At 42.6% G+C, this 22,839-nt stretch overlaps 1 protein-coding gene across 1 annotated transcript in view; it reads left to right on the forward strand.

Annotated features, from left to right (window-relative positions):
* WDR1 (WD repeat domain 1) overlaps positions 1-22,839 on the forward strand; it is a 590,429-nt gene that overhangs the window by 182,341 nt on the left and 385,249 nt on the right. The window contains exons 6-7 of the mRNA XM_069631954.1: positions 18,568-18,645; positions 22,642-22,722. Coding sequence (XP_069488055.1) covers positions 18,568-18,645; positions 22,642-22,722 — 159 coding nt within the window. The remainder of the gene's footprint in view (positions 1-18,567; positions 18,646-22,641; positions 22,723-22,839) is intronic.

The raw sequence follows: 22,839 nt of genomic DNA on the forward strand, positions 1-22,839 counted from the left end.
AAACGTTTGAGCTAGAATCTGCAATCTGCTTGAATAGAAGAAATATGGGCAGTTGCGTTTTCAGCAAGTGGGCTATCAAGAGGACTGTATGGGCGAATAATTAACTAGGAATAAATGAAGGCACAAACCTGAATGGATAAGGAGTGCACAAAAATGCGGTTCACCTGAGTTAATTAATGACGTTTTCCAATGTATCGATGGCTGCTTTGGCGCTTGGATGAATGATGCATGCATTCCATATCGGACCTATGGGAAATGCTGCCAAACCCGCAATGAGGTACCGGGTATTTATTTTTGTAGTCCCCCCCACATGTCTACACTTTACTCATATAATGCTGGCCCATAAGAAATGTACAGGTTCTGCAAAAGGGATGCACGTGGTGTGTGGGCCCTACACGAGATAAAATCATAGATGGTCTGATTGCAACTACAGGGTGTATTCCACATGGGTGTTGAGTGACACCATAGATCACTCGAGCATTGCACTCGTCTATCGCATATGAACTGGGGATATATTCAACCAAAGTCTTCTAAGTGACATTTTCAATCTAGAATTATGCATGTAGTATCGCTTATATATTGTCTTTCCAAGGCGTCCTAAAGGGGCGCACTTGGGCTCTTTCTATGCATGCTATGGCCTTCAGTTTGATACTGTTTTGACTTTCAGTGGTAGAGAAGCTCTGAAAGGAAATTCTGTAGATGTGCGAATAAGACACTCTACATCCGAAGTAGTAATTGTGTAAGACTAAAAAGTCTTGGGCCCTATATTCGCTGTACTAGCTGCTTGTGTTTAAGTGAAAGTAAAAGCCATATGAATACATTATGAATAACTAGTTTGCTCATCTTGTCCGAGGGACACACAGCATTGAGTTCGTCCCTGTAGCGAGATTGGCCTGCTCTGTTCAAAAGCTATTGTAGCTAACGCACGCTGTTTCAATCTTTTGATATTTTCTTTATTTCAGCTTAAACATAAATGTAGCACTATTAAGAAAATCTAACCTGCATAACACATATGTAAAGCACAAAAGTTACAGTAACCACAGTTTGATAACCAAGGTCACTGTGCACTGCTAATACAATATCTATACTTTTCTTTCTGCACTTCCACGTTCTGAATTCTCACAAACCATAGTTGGTACGCCCCCCCCTCCTCTTGCCCCTCTGCTCTTAAGTAGTGTTGTAATTGTACTTACCACACTCCTTCCCTCCCTGCCCTGTGGGCGCTTTGAAACAGTATATTCTTATTGTATAAGCGCCTAAAAAGCAAACAATAAATACAAATAAATACGTTTTCTCATTAATACCGATAACGAATAGATCATGCTGGGGGCTTTATTTTTTTTCATTCCATCCGCATCCTTTATTTACAAGTTAACAAATACAGAAAATGCACAATTATGCTACAGAAAGAAATAATGTACAGATCAGATAGAACAAAACAGTATTAAAATTGACAAACTATTTACATAACATCTCTCGGCTAATCCTATACCTCTTCCTTAATCACCCCACCCAAACCAAACAACCATCCGCATTCAGATACATTTATTATTTTATAGTTTAGTACAATGATAAAAATCTCCCTCACATTTTTTCAAACAATTTATTTTTCCCTTCTCTCCTATATATCGCCCTAACCACATCAGCTAGAGCATGCATTTCCTCAGTCAAAGTCTCAGTCTTTAGGTTCAAAGCACATTTCCAATTCCTCAGTATTATTTTCTTTTCTATCATGGCCCCCCTGAATAGCCATTTTTTCTGACACTGAGTAAGGTCATACAAAGCCTCATCACTCCCCAACACTAATGTTTTAAAGTCCAGAATCGGCAATCCCTCAATCACTTTTTCACAAACCAGGACTATCTCTCTCCAAAAAACTCTCACCATCCTGCAATCCCACATGTGCTCAAGGGTACCTGATTCATGTGTACAAGTCCAACAATCCGAATTCTCTAACATACCTCGTTTCCACATTCTTTCTAGTGTCCAATAAACCCTATTTAGAATCTTAATCTGTCTAGACCTTTCTGTAAGCCCCAAGGAGCACAGCCTAACATTCTCGCACATTTGTTGCCACAACTCCTCTGAAATATCTGCACCAAGTCTCTGTTAGGGAGAATTCTCATATTATGGCTAATTTACCTTACCTATAGAGTCCCCCAGCAGCTTTGCAGGATTTGAAGGGGTTTTTTTTCTGCTAAGAGTGAGACTCTTTTTTCCCACTCTTAGGCATCTTTGCTATGTGTTCTAGGCTATTTTTTTTGTGTTTGTCTATGGGATTTTCTCAACCCCATAGGAACCATCTTTATTCACATGTGTTGCACAGCCTCCTCAGTGCAGTGACACAGGGGTGTCGTAGCGACCCCCGAACATAGACTCCATACCCTGGGACTGACTACTGTCTCCCAGGGCATGTAAAGTCCCCATTGACTTTACTAGTCAAATCCTATGAACTAAACCAGTACAACCCATCTTAGGGAAGGGGTTAATAGTTTTTCCCTGGTGTTCATTTTCGAGAGGGTACCGTACAGACCCTCTCTCAAAAGTTTCTGACTGGTGGCAGTGGTTACTACCATAAATATTCGACCGCGAATATTTCCCTGTGGGAGTTTCCCATTTTTCGAGGCTACCACTTTTTCTGACAGCCTCTAACATACCGCCAGTGCATTTTAATATTAACTTTGTTCCGGTAGGTTTTATTTGCCAGAACTTTAATATAACTTTTTTCTCGTGTCTAAACTCCTAACCCCGGTCGGTGATCCTTTGTTCGTCCTGTTGGCGGGCTTCTGCCGAGAAGCCCTCCATTTGGCGCCACTGAGTCTGAGGTGGGTGCATTGTGTGGGAGGGGGAGTAGGACCCCTGGACAGGGTTGCCTTCGCAACCCATGTCGAACTCTATCCTGATAGGCTGGAGGGTCTCCCGCCACGATGACCGCTCCACTGTGTCAGTGACAGCTAGGCTGTATGAATGGGGATCTTTTTGCATAAAAGCAGGGTCAGGAGGACTGGAAGAGCAAGACGTCAACACTGGAAATAAGAAGCCAAAGAGGAGAGAAGCCAAAGACATCTGCAACGACTGAACCACAGGTGAAGCCCTGCTGCAGCGTCTCACCACTTTTCTCCACATAACGAGAGAAGATCTTCATCTGCAAGAGCCTTCTTCCCTTGAGCTGGTGGGGCCAACCAGTTTGCCAATCGCCTTCCCAGACCTGCCTTAGTCGAATCTCCCGTACCCTGTACTCGGAGGCCAGATAGCCAGGCACCAATCCACCCGGACTGCGATTTAAAGGCGCGTACCTTTTTATTCGTCGGGCAGCACAGCGGCTGGTTTGATCCCTGGGTAGCGCAGTAACTCGAACCTTCCGCCACGACGAGAGCCTTTCTTCCTCTGCTGGATCAACCGAACTGCAGGAACTACCAGGAAAAACAGCCACCACAGAAGCCACTTCTTAATTTAAAGGTACATTGTTCCACCAGGCCGTCCTCCTTCGCGGTAGCACTAAAGGTATGTTAAATCCTTTACCTACCTGTTGGGTTGGCCGCCCCTTTCCCTTAACATTGTCTTCAACTTCTGCATCCACCTTTTCAAATTTGTTAACCAAAGACTTGACTGCAGCTACAAGAACATTTTGCTCCTGGGCCCTTGCCCTGTACCACTGACTCTGGCACAGGCCTACTGACTCTGGCTACGTTTGTTAGACCTGCCTTCTTTAGATTGATTCTCACTGAGAACTGTGTTGGCGCACCTATTTCTTTTAAATACCCTTTCATTCCCATTTTTTAACCTTGTGAAATGCCATTTTGCTCAGTTTTCATTTAAGTATTGCTTATACTTATGTACTGCCTTGCTTAAACTTGTTCACAAACTGATCGGAAGTGTTGCTGGGGTGTGTAAGACCCTATTTCTATATAACTTGTGCTTTCCCTCCCTTGTGAGGAATTGTTAGAGGATCCCTTGTGTGTAGTTGTCACTGTGCCGTTTTGCTCAGTTTTCACTCTGGTTCACTTGGTCTACCATTTAATTCGGGAGTGTGTATATTTTTCCTTGGACTTAATTTAACTTGCTTGATGACTGTGATACATGTGTTTTATTAGAAGTGTGTAAAATAAATATATAACTAATTTTAAATACAAAGCTTTGGTCAGTGTTTCCTTGTACCATTCTTGTAGGCCGATTGTATAAACCCTGAATACTGCTGATCTCCCTCTTGAGGTAAGTCTGACTGCTCAGCCACAGCTACCAACTAAATCTTTGTAGTACAGACTGATACCAAAGGGGATTTATTGCTCTCACCTGTAGTCCTAATCTTGTGTACTGCTCCCTAAGGGAACTGCCCAGGATTCTGCCTTGTACTCCACTCTCCTCTTAATGAGTCATTACCCTTGTATTTAGACACAACCATATTGTAAACACGGCTGGCTAGTCCTCCTTCCGCTCCTACTGCCTTCTTTGTAAACAAATCCAAGTTAAGCCTATTTTCCAAATCAATATCCCCAATTGCACACCTGAGCTTTCTGTAATCAGAAACTTTGAAATTCTCAATAACGAAATTGAGTTGTAACTCTCTCGTTGTCATCCATCGACCATCCATCAACAGATCAGCTATCCATTGAATACCTCCCAAATACTAATCAGCCCAAAACACCACTCTGCCATTTATTTTAATAGATGGATTCATCCATATTGACACACCTTGATCCTTTAACGCATCTACTCCAATCAAGTCACACAGTCTCTTCCACGAGCTTCTCAAACTCGCAATCAGTGGGTCTCTACCACAACTTCATTTTGAATTTGTGGTCAAAATGGCTCTTGGCGTAAAAGGACCATTATAACTAGTCTCTGCCTGCCAATATCCAATCGACATTTGAATCTTCCAAAAATGGAACAAAATAATTGGACATATATGCCAGATGGTAGGCTCGGAAGTTAGGTACCCCTAATCCAACTTTTACTAGAGGTAATTGCAACTTCCATAGCTTTAACCTTGGTGGTTTCTTATCCAACAAGAAAGCCTGAAGTAATCCATCCATTTCATTCCAATAAATTGAAGTTATAGTCGAAGGAATCATACTTAGTACATAGTTAACCTTTGGGGCGGAAACCATTTTCAAAGCGTTCACCTTGCCCCAAAGTGACAGTCTCAACAGATTCCATCTTTCCAGATCATCCCTTAAGTTACAACAAACTACCTTCATGTTTTCATGCATCATGTCTTTGATTCTGGGTGTTAACCAAACACCTAAATATAGCATTCTGTCTGCACACCATCTGAATCCTAAATATGTTTTGCATTTTTTATCACAAAAATGCACTAGCGGCAGTCCCTCAGATTTAGTCCAATTTTTTTTTATAACCAGAACACGAGTGAAAATCTGTCAAGATGTCCATAAGTGCTGGTATCGATGTTGCAAGTCCCTGAGGACCAAAAGCATATCGGCAGCATAGAACCACAATTATTGCACTAGTCCCCAGCATGACAAACCCATTATTCTGCATTCTTCCCTGATGGCCGCCGCTAACGGTTCCAAGGCAAAAGCAAACAAAGGTGAGAAAGGGCACCCCTGCCTAATACCTCTTATAAGCAAGAATTTTTCTGATCGTATTCCGTTAGTATTTACCTCAGCTGTTGGTTCACTATAAAGTAATCTTATCCATGACACAAATGTTTCCTTAAATCCCATCCCATCTAGCACAGAGAATAGAAAATTCCAATTGACTCTGTCAAAAGCCTTCTCGGCATCTAGGGATAGCACAGCAACATCATCCTGTTCGCTCGCCCGGGAAATTGTATGCAATAAACTCCTGATGCTACTCGAGGTTTTCCTCCCTTTCACAAAACCCGATTGATTTCTATGTATTAATGATGGTAGGAAATTCTCCAGCCTTAATGCCAAAACCTTAGCTAGGATCTTATTGTCTGTATTAATAAGACTTATTGGCCTACATGCGGGCAGGGTATCATCCTTCCCCTTTTTTGGAAAGACAGATATCATCGCATGTCTAGTTGTATCCGGTAATAAACCTTTCGCCAATGATACCGTATACATATCCTTCAACAAGTGCAGGGCAGAATTAGGTAATAACCAATACAATTCCACGGGTAAACCATTAGGGCCCGGGGATTTCCCAGAGTTCAGTTTAGCAATAGCCCTTTTAATTTCATCAACCGTAATGTCTTCTAAAAGTAGTGAATCACTCTTGGTAATCTTTGACAGAGTTGATCCCCTCAAAAAATTATTCTCTGTACCCGTCACACCTAATTCGTTTTGATACAAATCCACATAAAAATCCCTGAAGATGTTGTTGATCTCTTTCGGATGGTATGATATCTTATTATTTGTGTCCCAAATAGAAGGTATAGATCTCTCAGCCTCCCTCTTTCGAAGTCTATAAGCCAGCTTTAGTACCCGGCGAGAGTCAAGCAGAATGCAACACGCATTCTGAGGTCCTTACCCGGCCGAGAATCCTTCGATTCTTGGCCGGGACTCCAACTGCCTTTTCCTTGGCGGGGGGGGCGTGGCAGCCCCTCAGCCAATGAGGAGGCTCGAAGCGGGGCCATCCCCGCTCGGAGCCTCCCCACAGCTGAGAGGCTGTCTCCGCCCCCCTGCTGGGGACTCGGGTAAGGTTTTTTTTTTTTTTATTCAATTTTTTTTTTTCCCTTCCCTCCCTCCTCCCTACCCCACCCCACTTACCTTCTTGCTCCTGCGTCCCTGGTGGGGGATGATGGCAGCCTCCAGCAGTGTGGAGACTCCACGCTTACACACAGCTGGAGGCTTCCATCGCCCCCTGGCAGGGACGAAGGTACTTCTTTTTTTTTATTTATTTACGAAGGCCGCCTTGGAAAGAGAAAAGCTTTGCTCGGGCCTATAACGATGGGCCCCGGGGCATTACCTGAGTCGGTAATGCCCCCGCCACTCGGGTCATATTGCTTAAATATGTCACATTTTTCTCCCTTCTCAAAATATGCACATGTTTGATCAAACAAATTCCGTTCAGTACGTTCATCTATCAGCTTTTTCAAATCTTTCTTTGCCTTCAGCATCTCTGACCTTGAGTCCACATCTGTTCGATTAGCCATAACCTTTTTAGATAATTCACTGACCTTCACCCCCAGCTCAGCTTCTATATTGTTGCATTGCTTTCTCTGTCCACTAGACACACTACTCAGGTGACCGTGTATGGTACATTTAAAGGCCTTCCACACAATACCCAGACTCAAATCTCCTAGGGGATTTTCAGACACAAAATACTCTATTTCTGTCACTAATCTCTCAATTATTTCATCATTTTGTAGACTAGAGGTACTCATTTTCCAGAAATGTTGCTTGTGCAGCACAAATCTCAAGTGCAAGCACACAAGTACATGAGCATAGTCTGTCAAAAGAATGTTCCCTATTTCGCTTGTTCTATAATTCTCCGTCATTTTCCCAGCTGTTAAAAACATATTGAGTCTTGAATAAACCGAGTGTGCATCAGAAAAGAAGTTATATTCCCTATCAGATGGGTGTTCTAGTCTCCAACAATCTTTCAAGTTATGTTCAAAAAGTAGATCAGTCATCGCCGAGTATTGTCTATCGTTATGTCTACTAGTTGTCAATTTACTTCTGTCCATATTTCTGTCAAGCACAATATTAAAATCACCAACTAGTATGATATCCCTAGATCCTAAATCTTTGTAATATCTGCAACTTTTCTGAAGAAGGACCCATCATCCACTGATGGTGCATAAATATTGCAAACTTTACTTACCACCTGACCCTGAATATCCACTAATAGGGCAATTATCCGCCCTTCTTTATCTGAAATGTCTTTAAGTACTCTAATAGGAGAGTTCTTCCTAATTGGGATAGCTACTCTGGATTGTGAATTGAAAGATGAACCATAGATTTTCTCCACCCAACTCCTCCTCAATTTCTCAACATGATTTTTTTTCAAGGTGTTTCCTGTATAAAACGCACATCACCTTTCAGCTCGTGTTAAAAAAAAAAAAAATCCATAATCTTCATCCTTTTACTTGGATTATTCAATCCATTTACATTCCATGTTACCATTTGTAAGTCCTCAGTCATCCTTTCAACTGTACCCATCTCCAATCGTATACAGAGAATATCTCAATCAATTGTACCAAACTTAGAAATACAAATAGACCCACAAAGAAAAACCCAACCCCACCCCCTCTGAAACAGAAGCAGTTAACCAACCGCAGTTTAAAGTAACAGGTTGAATAAAACATTCCAAACTTCCCAATGCCCCAGCTACTCTCCTAAATGAACACAAACTAACCATATATACAATTTTAAATCCAGAAAACCCCATCCCCACATATATTTCATTCTTACTAATATATCAATAATGACAGACTGTTTAAATAAAATAAAGGCAATTAATGAAAACCCTCTACATTCTGTCCAGCAAATCCTAAATACTCTGAAATGGCAAGATCTATTGTTCTATAGAAACAATTAAAACCACAGTAGTGATACACGTTAAGAAATGCACAAACGGACGGCATTGACCAGACATTGATGGTCTAAAACAATTGATCACCAAAGAGGTTTTTTTGTTAAAAATAATAATTTGAATCCACCATTTCAATCGATCATTTTACACCTTTTTAATGAGTATGCATTCAGAATTGACAGTGAACAGGGAAAAAGAGAAATGCACCATGATTGTATAATGTCAAGCAAGGCAACTTTCTTTGAATCACAAAGCCCTGTGAAGAAAAATCTAAATAAAATGCAGCTTCTAAGCAATTTCTGGTCCCGGGCAGGTGCTGTAAATGCACCAATGCTGGTCTGTGTGGAGATGAGGCTTATCAGTTTAAAATCTGGTCAAGTATTGTGACGGGCATTTTAATACTTGGGTCAAAACTGAAAGTGAATTTGAGTTTCCTTGGTGGACTACTCGGGCACCGCCTGCTGCATCAACGTTTTTATTGTATGTTATTACAGATGGCTTCAGAACTACGAGACTTCTAGAAAACCATGGTCTTTGTGGAATTTTGGTGCTAGGACTGTACCCCCGCCCCCTCTCTGACCCTCCTTCTCCGTCTCCAAACCAGACGTCGTACTAGGGTTGGTATTATGCCACAGTGACACCTATGTGTTTGATCATCCAACAAAGGCTGCACTGGTCTCCCAAATGATGTATTCTTACCTCGAAAATGTATTTCTCTACTCAATTCCTCCTCGCTACTACTTCTACCTAAACACTACTACCTCTGATGTTACTCTTCCCCCTCTTTCCTGCTACTCCACCTCCTCGTCACTCTTGCCACAACTCCTACTCCACTACGCCTCCCTATTATTGCTGCTCCTCTACTCTGCTGCTACTACTCTACTACTGCTTCTCCTCTCAATACCACACGCTACTACTGCTACCTTTACAAACTACCTCTTACTCTACTACTCTCACTACCACCACTTACAACTACTACCAGTGCCTTGTGTTACTTCTACTCTACCACTACTACACTTCCATGCACAACCACTGCCCAGACCCTATCTCTCAACAGCCTCCACACTACTTCTGCAGTCTCCTCCTCTGGTCTCTCGTCCTCCACCTCCTTTCCTCATACAACTATAACCTTCAACTAACCCTCTTCAAGCACACCTTTTAAATATTCCACCTCCTAGTTTATGACTGATCTGACTGAAAACCTGATCTTCAGTGGGCGTGTCAGGTTTGTTTTATCTATATAGCGCACCAAACCATGAGGTATCTAGGCACATTGTAAGGTTACATATGAACGTCAAAAAGCAGAGATACAAATAATACATACAAGAGATGATTTAACATTACAAATATTTACAGGATTGAAATACTGAAATTTACAGAAATTACAAGTTCATGCATTAGTTGTACATCGTAGGAGAAAAGCCACAATTTAGCCTTTTTTTCTGAGGCTGTGCTAGTAAGCTCTGTCTTCGTCGTTAAGACAGGCCGTGAGTGGCTATCCATGCTTGAATGATAAGGTAGATTTTATTAATCAAGGTTGAGTCTGTCATACTATAGTTGCCGTTGATGGGGATGAGAATCTGCGTGTCATCTGCGTAGTTAGTGTAGGTGGCACCCAGATTGTCAGGGTCATCGAATAGGGGCTTAGTAAAAATATTGTACATCTTAGGCGAGATGCACAACCCTTTTGGTACTCCGCAAGTGATTGGTGCAGGCTCTGCTGATGCCATTGGTGCAAAGACCATCATTGTTCGATTATCCAAGGAGCATTGAATCCAAGCAGTAGCTTTGGTAGAAGTGGGCAGCTGACGTCAGGTGATTACATAGAACTTTATGATTGACTAAATCTAATGCGGCCAAGAGATCTAGGAGGAGGAGGACAAGCTTCCCATTGTCCTTTAACTCGGCCATTTGATTTTTTAAAAGGTCTATTAAAGCAGATTCTGTGTCGTGTTTTGGTCTAAAACCTGACTGTAGCAGACCAAAGAGATTGTTAGATTCAATGTAAGCCTGTATCTGTAGGTAGGCTGCCCTGTCTAGAATTTTCAAGAGGAATGGAACAGTAGTTATAGGTCTGTAATTAATTGGGATGTTGGGGTCAAGGTTTGGTTTCTTTAAGTGGGGGAGGACCAAAGCATCTTTTAGGTTGGACAGGACGGAGCAAGAGTTTATTAAGCTAGCAATGAATGGCGCTAGTTCCTTGGCTTCCACTTTAATTATAGGTGCCAGGCTAGTGTCGCCCTGGCATCTGGATGGTTTGAGGGTAGCTATTGTGTCCACTATTTCGTGGATGGCTACATTGGTGAACTTAAAGTGGTTGCAAGGTTTTGTAGGAATCGTCTGCAACACCGGCAATGGCAGGTCCCCAGAGAGATTTTGTTTTTTAGTTTCTATTTTCTCTTGTAAAAGCAAAAAAAATGTAAGAGCACAGATTGAATATTTGTACACAAAGATTTGTCCTTGGTGCAAGTTTGTATTGGTGGGGTAGGGGACTCTAGCTCTCTTAAATGAGTTCTCTAGTACTTGAGTTTGCTTTGTGGATCCTTTTCATTATAGGAGTCCCTTTTTGTTTCAAAGGAGCTCAGATTTGTACCTGTTGGAGAGTTTAGAGGGATTTTCCTTATTCAGAGCTTTACGGTTATTGTTCATAAGGATTCCGCACTTCTTTTTTCCGCTACGTTAGAGTTTGAGATTAGGGGTGAACCAGGAGTTCAAGTGTGCTTGAGGTTTACCTTTGTGCATTTCTAGCAGTGCTGTTTTATCAATTGCTTGTTCTAATGCTAAGGGGTCAGAGCTAGTAGAAGTTAGATTGGTAATAGGTTGAAGTCGAGGTAGTAAATTATCCACTGTTCTATTCCGCTTGTTTCTTGTAAGTGCCGGGCGAGCCGGTAAGATCAACTGGTTACGTTGTATACTGTTTTGTAAGGTGAAGGAGATCAGGTGGTGGTCAGACCATGCACAAGGTTCATTGGATATAATTTTAATGTCGCAATTGAAGTCAGCTAACCAGTCTAAGGCTCTTCCTTTGATATGCGTTGGCGTGTTGATACAATGGGTGAAGCCTAATTGAGTAATAGTATTGGCAAGTGCTGAGGCATTGTGATCGTTCTTGTCATGAAGGCCTAGATTGAAGTCTCCTAGTAGGATGATTTGTGAGCATAATTTAGTGTTTACAGTAAGTAGAGAGGTGATGTCTTCCTCAAAAGTTGAAGTGTGGCCGGGTGGTCTATTTATGAGGTGCATGGTTATGGTATGAGTCGCTGTGAGTGGTAAGTTAACTGTCAAGAGTGCTCCTGAAAGGAAGGGGAGATGTGGGAGGACCCTTAATCCCAGTTTAGTTTTAGCAATGAAGGCAATACTGCCTCCTCTGGAGTTTATATAGCCTTAGTATGGTATAGTTTTCAGGTATAGCTAGTGACAGAGTTGGGCCTGCTGCTGCTTGAATCCATGTCTCAGTTATGGCAAGGAAATCTAGTTGGTTTGAGACGATGGTGAGGTCTGCAATGTCTAAGGCGTGAGCTACCATGGATCTGGCATTTATCAAAGTGCCTTTGATGGGTGGTGTGTCGTTGACCGACGAGTTTGGGGAATGGATCAGTTTTCTGACAAGATAGGTTATTGGTGGATAGGTCAATGTTTAATTTTCATGAGATTCTTTTCTTTAGTAAGGTTGGGATACTTGGTTTGTTACTATTAGTACAGCAGTGCAAGGCCGTATTGAGTCTGGATCCGAGCCTCTGGTTTCTAAGGTTGGTCGAACATGGTTGGTTGGGTGTAGGCCGCGTGGCATATAATTGGATCCATTGAGCTGGGGATAGTGTACAGGTGGGGTTGGTGTTTAATTTGGCATTGGGAGTGGAATTGGTGGTGACTAGTTGGAGGTTTGGCAGGAATTTAGTCAGTGTTATGCGAGTCGACTGTGGTAGTGCGGTGGCCATAGTAAGGGAGAAACAAGGTTTGTGAGACATGACCGTGGTGCTGTTAGCGATCACTAATGTACTGTGAAACTGGAGGCTAGCCATTGTATCATTCGTGTGTGGCAGTAGTGTTGATGCGAGGCATGAGCTAACAACAACGGTATACAAAGGATGGTGTTAGTGAGGAAGTACATGACTTGGAACAGGGATAATGAGCATAAGTCATAGATGGGCTGTGGGATCAAGCACAGCAGAGATGTAAGGTAATGGGTAGCTACTCTTATGCGATCACAGTATGTTAGGTGGTCTGACACAGCAGATCTCCGTAAACTGTAGTACACGTATAGTTGCATGCATGATATGGAATTGGAATTCTGTAGTTGGAGGTCAAAATATTATATGGGCAAATACAGACACAACAAGCAAGTGGTACAGTTTAATGCTATGGAAACTCAATAGCATTGTTACCAGCAAAAGGTGAGAAGTGAACAACCATAACATGTGTTTAAATTAGTGGAGGATGTAGCTGATAAAGGTTCTCTGACCAGCTACGTCTGATATACAACATTGGCAAGATGCATGGTACAGGCTAATAAGGCTCAGCAATAACTAATGAATAGTATTGTCAGGATCAGATTCTAACCTATTACAATCTAGAAAATATAAATCTCTGAGCATTAATGATGATGATCATAGTACGTATTGAACAGTTGAATGAAAAATATACTGCTTGGTATACCGATCAGTCCTAGAAATGGAGAGTCTTGGCCACAAAGGTAGTGTGCGACCGAGAGTTAATCTGGGTCCTATTTGAATTGTAGTCTAAGGGTTACCAATGTAGGTAGACAGTAAGAGTGGGCAGGGTATCGCTCATACTATATTTCGGCGAGAGATCAACTTGTGACAGGCAAACAAATGTTAATCCAGGCAACGAGTGGAGGTAGTCTCAGGGCCAGTTGTGGAATCGGTAACAGTGAATAATGAGTGATAGTCAATTGGAATATCTGCAGCGTGATGCAGGCTCTGCGATGAAGTGACTGGTAAGAGAGGGGTGAATTGAGCACCGATAGGATTAGCCCAATAAATTGTGGGCCGTGGTATGACTACTCTGAAACAATGAGACCCTGTATTTGTGGCAAGGGATAGTTTCAGGCAGTAGCATTTGTTTACAGGCTTACCCCATAGGTCGATGTATATGTAGGTGTAGATTCACATTGGGGATTACCAGCCGCAGTTGTGAAGTGGTCTGTAGTCCATGTGGAGGTCTCCTAAAATGTTCAGATCCGGCATCTGGGTTCGAAGTAGTGACTTTGGGTGTGAGGCGTGAAGTCAGCGGTGCATGCACCAATGATGGGGTTTAAGGAAGACAAACCGCATGACCTGTTGTGATGGGGAGGCTTCATAGGGCTTAGAAGCCCCGCCCCCTTTCCACACGTTGATTATGCATTTCTAATGTGGATTAGGTTATGGTTTGTAAGAGACTGCTATCCCCTGTTATTTAAGCCTTCTTGTCAGCCTTTATTTTAATAGGACAATCCCTGCTGAATTAGTGGGGTTAATAATAAATCAAATTGGTCTCCAATAGAATGGAGACTCCCGCCCCCTGCACGCCTTATCTTGTGAAAGACGGACAATATTTCAGGAAGAATTCTATATATGTGAAGTTTAACTTTATATGAATCTGTCTCAGTCAAATAACCATCCTGTATAATAAAAGAACAGATGTATGTTTGTCTGATGCAGTCATGCGCAGTAGACTGCCCGCTTCGCCCGTGTTTACAGCTGGAGGGAGCTGTTGCATTAGGAAATATGTAGTAGTCCTACTGTGTGAATGAAAACCTACTGTTTCTGCTCTGAACAAGTTTTTCCTTGCGTGCTTTGGCCCGTGTGCACAGGCTTTCATACTAGTTTATAGATGCATGTTCATTAATAAATCATCATTTTGAAAAAGATAATCCTTTTAATTCCAGAGTTCCAAGTTCAAAACTCTCCCTTCTTCAGGGGTTATCTACAATATTAAATCTCAAATTAGTACAATATAAAGGAGAAAAATATGTCCCCAGATTATATATTTCAACTAGTTATACAATACAACTCATAGAATGGTATTAAATCAACTGTATTTCAAGGTGGTCACCAAATAATGGTTAACTTATACATTAAAAATGTACCAATTGTGCAGCAGGGCAATATTAAAAACAGCGTGAAAAAATGCCATTTAAAATTCTGAAAAAATATAAAGGGAGCCTCCATCTAATGATACACCACCAACAATTTAAAATATTCCACAAAAAGAAAACCAAGGTAGCCAAAATAGCAACACTTTGCTGTACTGTGAAATGGCCAATCTATAGCAGGTAAAACTATAGTGTACTAAATACAGTCAAGGGATTCAGCTTCAGGCTGGAGGAGGCAATCAGTCCTTTTAATATTGGTTATTTTCTTTTGATAAAGAATTCTGATAGTGAGTTGCAAAGACTTTCTGAAGGGGTAATCTCCATCACGCACTCCCCACCCCCTTCTTGCACAGACGAATGAGTGGACAAAGAGTAAATCGAACAGAGGCCTAGGCTGATTAATTGCAGTTTCAAAACTAGTTGTGAAATAAGTGCATTACGCCTGCAGATCGCTGCAAGATGGCTGTATGTTGGTGCAGAAGATTCTTGCCCACCGGACAGTAGGAGCCCCCCTCCATTGACGTTCTGCTTTCCTGTGCTTCAAGCTCTTAGATGGGCTTTAAAAAGACCAGATTGGTCGACAGCACCATCTTGGCGTTCGGCAGACAAGGGGGGGATGAGATCTTGCAGCCCAGGCCTTTGACTATAGGGACAGGAAACGGAAAAGGTGGCCAAAAAGACGATGGAGGGCCAACGACTGAAAAATCAGTTTTATCCCCTTTCAGTATAAGCCAGTTATTACTCGTCCAGCTTCCGACTGATTCCAAACAAAGCCTCAACCGAGAGGTATGGCCGGATTGTGTAAATTCCAGATGAACCTGAATCTGCGTGTCCTCTGCATAAGAAAACCAAAAACTATGGGATTGGATGTGTTTAGGCAAAGGCTGAAAAAAAATTGGCAACAGCGGACCCCTGCAGGACCCCACAAGTCAGAAAGATTGGGGCCAATCGAAAAGGTGAATGAGATTGCACCTGATTGGATAAGAACGAGGAAAGCACAGAGCCAGAAATATCTGCCTCGGCCAGTCGATCAAGCAGGATGGAATGGTCGATGGTGTCAAAGGCAGCTGACAAATCAAGTAAAATCCGTACCCCCCAGCCCCCACCATGATCATAAAGTTGTGCAAGATCATCTATCACTGAGATGAGCACTGCCTCTGTTCCACGTTCTGGGTGAAAACCCGATTGGAAAGAATCAAAGAAAGAAGACTCCTCCAGGAAAGTGCCAAGAGTAGACAAAAATTTGAGGAGTGTCATTAGAAAAGGGAGAAGAGATGGGATGGAAATTAGCAGGGAGAAAAGGATCCAATGAAGGTTTATTTTTTTTTTTTTTTTTAAAAGCTGAATCAACAGTGCTTGTTTTAGACAAGGGCGGGGCCTCAAACTCGTAGCCAATGAGAGATTAACTGACTAAGCAACAAGAGACCATGTTCGGCATAATTGCTTTCAAGATGAAGTACGGAATCTGATCCAACGGGGAAGCAGTTTCCAATCTATTAGAAGCAGCCAAAATATCATCTGAATCAAACTAGTAAACTAAGACAGAGTGCGGCTGGTCGGCAACTGGGGAGGAAGCATCAGTGCCAATAGTCCTGATGCCAGAGGCCAAAATGTTCTCGCTAATATCAGACATTTTATCGATTTTAGTATGATGAAAGTGAATCGCAAAGAGCCTGCGAAAGGGCAACAGGGCTAGACTAAACATGGGTGGCCAAAAGGGACCATACAAGGCTAAATTGTTCCTTTGGTTGATTCAAAGCTGATTCCACGTGGTTAGTATAATAGGAACTCTTGGCCTCAAAAATAGATTTATGGTGAATGGAAGTTGCCACCCGCAGAGGTCTAGCATGCGGACAATATACCACTTTCCTTCAGCTTGTTTACGACATAGCCAATGCTCATCCAAATGGGGAGTGAACCAGTGCTATGGAGGGTTTAAGTGGAGCGAAGAGGTCAGCTGTAGCTGTCAAATCCTGTGACAGAGCAGTCCTGATGAGATACACTGATCGGTAATATTGGGAGAAATATTACCAGTATCAACAGTGTGCCATGTATGTCGAAGCACAAGGAATGGGAAAGGGTATCGAAAGGGGGATGTGCCCCAAAGGAGAAGGGAATAATAAAATGATCGGTCCAGAGGACATGTAAAACGGGAAAAGTAGTCCCAAGCATATCGGGCGCATAGCAGGCCGAAAAATGTTATCAAACGTGTTGCCTGAGCAATGGCGTTGGGTCAGTGGTCAATTGGGGTAAATCTAATCTAAATCACATGTCTGAAATAAAGCGAGCAGTCTGAGGTTCAGAAGAGGCATCAAGTCTCAGGTTAAAATCACCAAGTATAGCCAGATTATAGACACAAGCCTGTAGGTCACCCGCCAGCTCCACAAAAACTGCAAAAAACAGTCAGCCGAACGAGGGCAATAAACAATCAACACATGCAGTGTCCTAGAAGTAGAGATGGACGGCCGTGTCACAAGGTCAATGGTAAAATAATACAAGCGATGGAGGATCTTAAAGCTAAAAGCAAGTCCACCTCGTGTGACTGTTAGAATGGAGAATGCTGCAAGTAGGTGGTAACTGGGTTTAAGAATGTTGTGCACTTAATGCAGTCTGTTGTGCGCTCCTACAATCTAACTATTTTGCTCCATTATCGGCCACAGACTTGCCACTGCTTGTCCTCCCGTCAGCTAGCCAGAATGTTCAGAGTGCAGTCAATAACTACTGGTAATCACTGAATTTTATATTCAAAAGTTAACTGGTAAACAATGTAATTTCCAGGAAAGATACATTTTTTTAAAGGAACACTTCCTCTTTGGGGGGACCTTCTTTTGTTGTTGCTGCAATGTCCTATTTGACACAGAGAAAGATAAACATGGGGAAATGCTTTTACTTGTAGAGAAACAGTTTATCTTTACAAGACTCCTTATGCATGCTCATGTTAAAGCACCTCAAGTATAACCAAACTTGCATTTATTTAAATGCTTAACTTATAAAGGTAACTTTATTTAAATAATACAAAATAAACCCATTTAATTTGCTAGCTCACTTGGTTTACTCACTATTAAAACTCAAACTTATATTGCTATTATCCGTATCTGCTAATAGCCTTATGGACCTCGGGAGGGGTACTTATTATTGGGATAATGACCCTTCCCCATGCCCAGACTTCTGGCCCCGTGCGGTGGTGGTGTCATTATCTTATGATGATAATGTCCCTTCCCTTTGTCTATGGCTATAGTAGTCTTGCCTAAATCGGGACTACACTGCCCACACTTTTCTCCAACTCTGCTTTCACTGCAAACCCTGCTGCATGCCCATCAATGTATATATTTATTCTCGGTATTTGGAGCACAATCTACATACAGTACAATTGCCAAACACTGCAGCATGAGGGACACTACATTGCAATAGTCTGTTGTGCTAACCATTTCAAATGATGCACCAATGAGGCAAATGAAACTCAAGCCTCCAAGTAACTCGTCCACATTTCCTTTGCATTTTACAGCTCTACTTCGTTCAACTCACCCAGGGTCGGATAAATGTGACGAGGGCCATTTCAACATGGTGCTTGGGGGGGCCTCCCTTACTTTATAACTGGGTAAAAACAGTCAGATGCCCACAGGGTGCTTAAATTAAGTCAAAATAATAGCTGCGGATTACCAAGGTACAGCAAGTCAGACGGGAACTGAAACTCTTGTCTCCTGAATGGTTATTCATCGCTCTTTGACAGCATAAGAGTAAAAATGCAACAATGTGATGAGGGAGTTGACGGCCTTATGGTGCCAGCAATCGTCAGCATTTAACAGGTGCGCCTTGCGTGCATCTAATGTACACCATTTACGGACTGTTTGTCATAAAACGACCTACATGGAGCAGCTGTGCCCATTTCTTGATGCCGCACCTACCCTCAATACTGTCCATATCGAATCTCTTGAAAACTGCGATATGTTTAAATGTTTGATCAAATAATTGTTTTAAAGCCATATTTAAGTGTCTTCTTTTTTTTACAGGACCACAGTCGTTTTGTGAACTGTGTACGGTTTTCCCCCGATGGAAACCGTTTTGCAACGGCTAGTGCAGATGGCCAGGTAAGAATCCTGTTTATTAGAATGCCTGATGTTTGTCAAGTCTAAAACATAAAACTATTTTGAAAAAAGTGACTTTGCAGTTGAACTAAAGCAGTGTACTGAAGTAGGTATAATTGTGCCCAGGTGTGTGCAGGTCAACATAATGATGAATTGGCAAAACCAGCACACAATGGCATTCACGTAACAGGCCGAGTTGTGAAAAGGCATGCAAGGTAGAGGGTTTAATACAAAGATAATTTCTTAGGGCATGCTGAAAAGGTTTTGCTGGGGATTGGAGTAAGAATTGTGGAAAGGAATATTAGTTGATGGCAGAAGAAAAATCTGTAATCTACATGGTTGCACAACTGGGAAGTTGTGAAAAGAAGAAACTGAACTTCTCATGAAGAATCCAATGAATGTGTCCTTTCTCCCCAAGGAGGAGCAACCCCCTTTGGGACTAGGGTGATGCTCCCACTACGCAATACCCATTTCGGGTTGACTCCCCCCACCACCCCCCCCATTTGGTGGCAAAGAATGCCCAAGTAGAAATACTCTCCTTCCTCCCTTCAAGTCAAAACCTCCCCTGATGTTTGCCTATATGAGAGTTGAACAGGTATAGGAGCCCTTTGATGTGGATGGCTTAGTTTCTGGCTTGAACATGTCTGGTGCTCCATGCCACATGGAACTATTCCAGGTAGCGACTCAAACAAGGAGAACCAGAATGCAATGAGGGGAGAATCCGCCAAATAATCGATCAGACTGCTCACATCACCAGGAAGTAGACGGCCATGCAGCTAGTGTGTTGGGCAGAGAAAATGAGGCTCCTGAAAAATCGTGAACCGTGAGAGAACAAGAAGGTACCAAACAAAGATACGCCCATCTCCCTCCATCAGCAACGGAGCCCAGCCATGAAGGGAGTACCTCGGACCAACCGTCCATGAGGAACGAAGGAAAGGCAAGTATGCCGACACGCAGTAGCCATTGCCGACGTGTCCATCCCCAAGCAGCAATGCTGTCAACCAGGTATGAAGTAGACTAGAAGGGGTGATTGGAGGGCGGCGAGGCGACAATGAAGCCCACAAGGCTAACGCATCTAAGAACCCAGAGTGGGGTAAAGGAAACAACCAGCAAGCAACCAAAAAACGAGGGCTGAGCAGGCCCTGAGGCGACTAACAAAGCAAATACCCCTGAGCGGGGTGGAAAAAATTGACAAGAAACCAAGATCTAGCATGCCTAAAGCCTTGAAGGTGCTAGAGAAGATGGTAATCCAGCAGCAACATGTGTTTTTGCTGCACAGGGAACTAACCGTCCATCTTGCTAGACTACGTCCCAGGAGAAGGGATAAAGTGCACACGAAACAGGCTATCTGACGAGGAAATTATTTCTACTAGTAGATCAAGCTGAGACATTGCGTTGCTTTGCAACCTTTTTCAAGAAGCCAAGATATTGCTAGAAAATGGTGCTCTTTTGCGGGAGGGTCAGTAAAGCAGCCATCACTTAAATGAACTAAGGGGGGGGTAACACTGTTGAATACTCTTATTCCTTTGTCTAGAAGTAGGATAGTTGGTAGGTTAGTGGATATTTAGACAGAGGACGGTATTTATTTGGCTGATGTCCTGACAAGCGCCAATTTGTTGCGTAAGGGACTATTCACTGTATTGGGGCCTAGAGAAGGTGTACTTTTTATTTGAATACAAAATTGCTTGAAACATGTCCACTCATACATTCCTTATGCCTGACTAACCAGTGTGCAGTACTGTTTGAGGTGAAGGATTGGAATATTGCAATCTAGCCACTGTATGGAGGTTGGTCATTCAGGTCTGGTGGCTCTTTTTTCCCTGTTGGGGAAAGTCATTTGAGCCGAATAAGGCACTAGGTAAAAAGTATGTATCATTGTTAATGGTGCCTTTTTATAGGCAGTGGCTCAAGATTGCAGTAGGCTGCAATGGAGCCTTTTTTTTGTTTTTTATAGCTTCAACCATAATGAGGCTCTTGAAAATTGTTCTGGTAACCCACATGGCCAGGACAGTCACCGACACCGCCCTGGTGGAATGTCTCTAGTTAACCAGGAATGGTCTGCAACTGAACCCGGCCAAGACTGATCCTCCTTTTAAGCCCAATCCATTTAGGACTAATGTATATGTGGATATAGAGGAGATCATCTGGGATTTGGACCTCTCCCTTGCTGCTCGGATAAATGTCCTTTCCAGTGCAGCATTTTACTTCCTCCATATAATAAAATGTATCCTTGCTTTCATTCCTAACAATGTCCTTCCCTGGTGGTTGGCTCACTTAAGAACCAGACGCTTTCATTAACAGAATGGACTCTGTGGGATTGCCAAGTGCACACGAAACAAAAGATTCAAAATGCATCCGAGCCCCTTCTCTTTTAAAATCCTCTGCTATCTCTTTATAACGATCTGCAATCCAATGGCTATCTATCCATTAAAGGATTTGTTTTACAAAATTCTCTGAGTTTTCAAATGTAAGCATGACCTGGCATCTGCATATGTTGCCTCTTTTAAGCTGGTACCGACCATCAAGTAGTCTTAGGTCTGCGAATGACAACCTTACGGTGAGCCAACTTTTTCCGTTTCTGGACCAAGACACTGTAATGTCCTCCACATTAATATAAGATGGCAGACTCTCTGGAGAAAAACGCAACACGTTTGTTTTGCTGAACTCTAGCTTTTCCTTTCTGTCATATGGAAACTTTATGGATTCACATGTGTGCCTGCATGCAGGTTCTCTTGACTGGCTCCTAATTCCCTTTTGTTTCCTATGAGCTTGGGTACCCAGCTGTGACTCTAGAAATCATTGCTGTTGCTACTGGCTTACGCTGCTGTTTGACTGTTTGTTTTATAAACCCTTGTTATTTTCATATTGGTTGTGCATATGTATTTGGTTTCAGCCTGCTGGGGGCACTAACAGGAAGGTTTGATTGACGTTTGTGCAGAGTGCAAGAGCTGATGGATTGTGGACTGGCGTTTAGTCCCTTGCTTTTTGTGTCCCTATGCTTCCTCCAAGGAGGTGCTAGTGGTATCAGCTGTTGTGGGATGGTGGAGGCCATAATCTGGAGAGTGGTCATACTACTTGGTTGGCGTTGCCTGCATCCTTTTCATTTTAAAAAGCCTTCTATATGATGTTATGGTACGGTCCTTCTCAGCTGGGTATTTTCTGCTGTAGCCTTCAGTGCAAGCTGCTACTGCTAGGTCCCCTTTGTGGCATATGGTGCTATTTGTGTGCCAGACTGGCATGTTTCTCTGCCTTAGAAACTCTAGGGGTCGCAATACCCCCCCCCCCCCCCAACCCCCCTCCCGAATCTGCCTTCGCTTTTGCTGGTGTAGGACTGCTGATGTCTGGATCATTCATTCTGACTCCAATCTTCTCCCTTGCCCCATAGTTTATCAGCTTTGGCGTCCCGCCTGCTCTGTTCCAGGAGTTTGTCTGTAAAACCTGAGTAGGCGTCTTTAGTTCACCTTTTTAGTTTGGAGGTTGTCCCTTTCCAAGGAGGGAGTGGGCAATCCTGCATGTGTGGTTCTGTCTAACCTGGTCCTTTTCGCTCATGTTACCTGATTTTGTTATGTTTTTGGGGCATTTTCCGATGATGCTGTCATTCTGTTCTGGGCAGATCTTAGTTTGTTGTTGGTATGTTCTGGGGTGGAGTGGGATGTAATTCATCCTCATTACTTTTCCTACTTTTTCATCACACTATTGACACAAGTGCCTCCTTCCCCGGTGGCAAGATCATGCTGGATCCTTTGACAGGAAATATAGGATTCTAGCTCAGTTTGTTTTATATCCCAGATGCTCGTGGGAGGGAGCCATAAAGTAAAGATATAACCTCAAAGGATTCTTGGGAAAGGTGAATTACTTTCATGAGGTAGGAGTAAAGTAATCTGAGCATTACTGCTTAATTCTACTAAGAGCACCAAGGTAAATATTAATTACCTGTTTAGTTTGTTCATAACTACTGATAGCACATGTGAATTATTGTCTTTTTCTCCTTTACTGCAGATTTTCCTTTATGATGGGAAGACTGGTGAGAAGATTTGTGCTCTTGGCGGAACAAAGGCTCATGATGGAGGAGTTTATGCAGTAAGCAGCTTTCTTTAATCAAACTGCTGGTTGGTTTCTTAAGACAGTGGTGACAAGTTTTTGCAAAAACAATGTTTTACTGATTGAGGGAGGTTTGATGACTATGTAATCCAAGCA

The sequence above is a fragment of the Ambystoma mexicanum genome, chromosome 6q (genome assembly GCF_040938575.1).
Source record: "Ambystoma mexicanum isolate Mex_15411 chromosome 6q, UKY_AmexF1_1, whole genome shotgun sequence".
Taxonomy (NCBI): Eukaryota; Metazoa; Chordata; class Amphibia; order Caudata; family Ambystomatidae; genus Ambystoma; species Ambystoma mexicanum.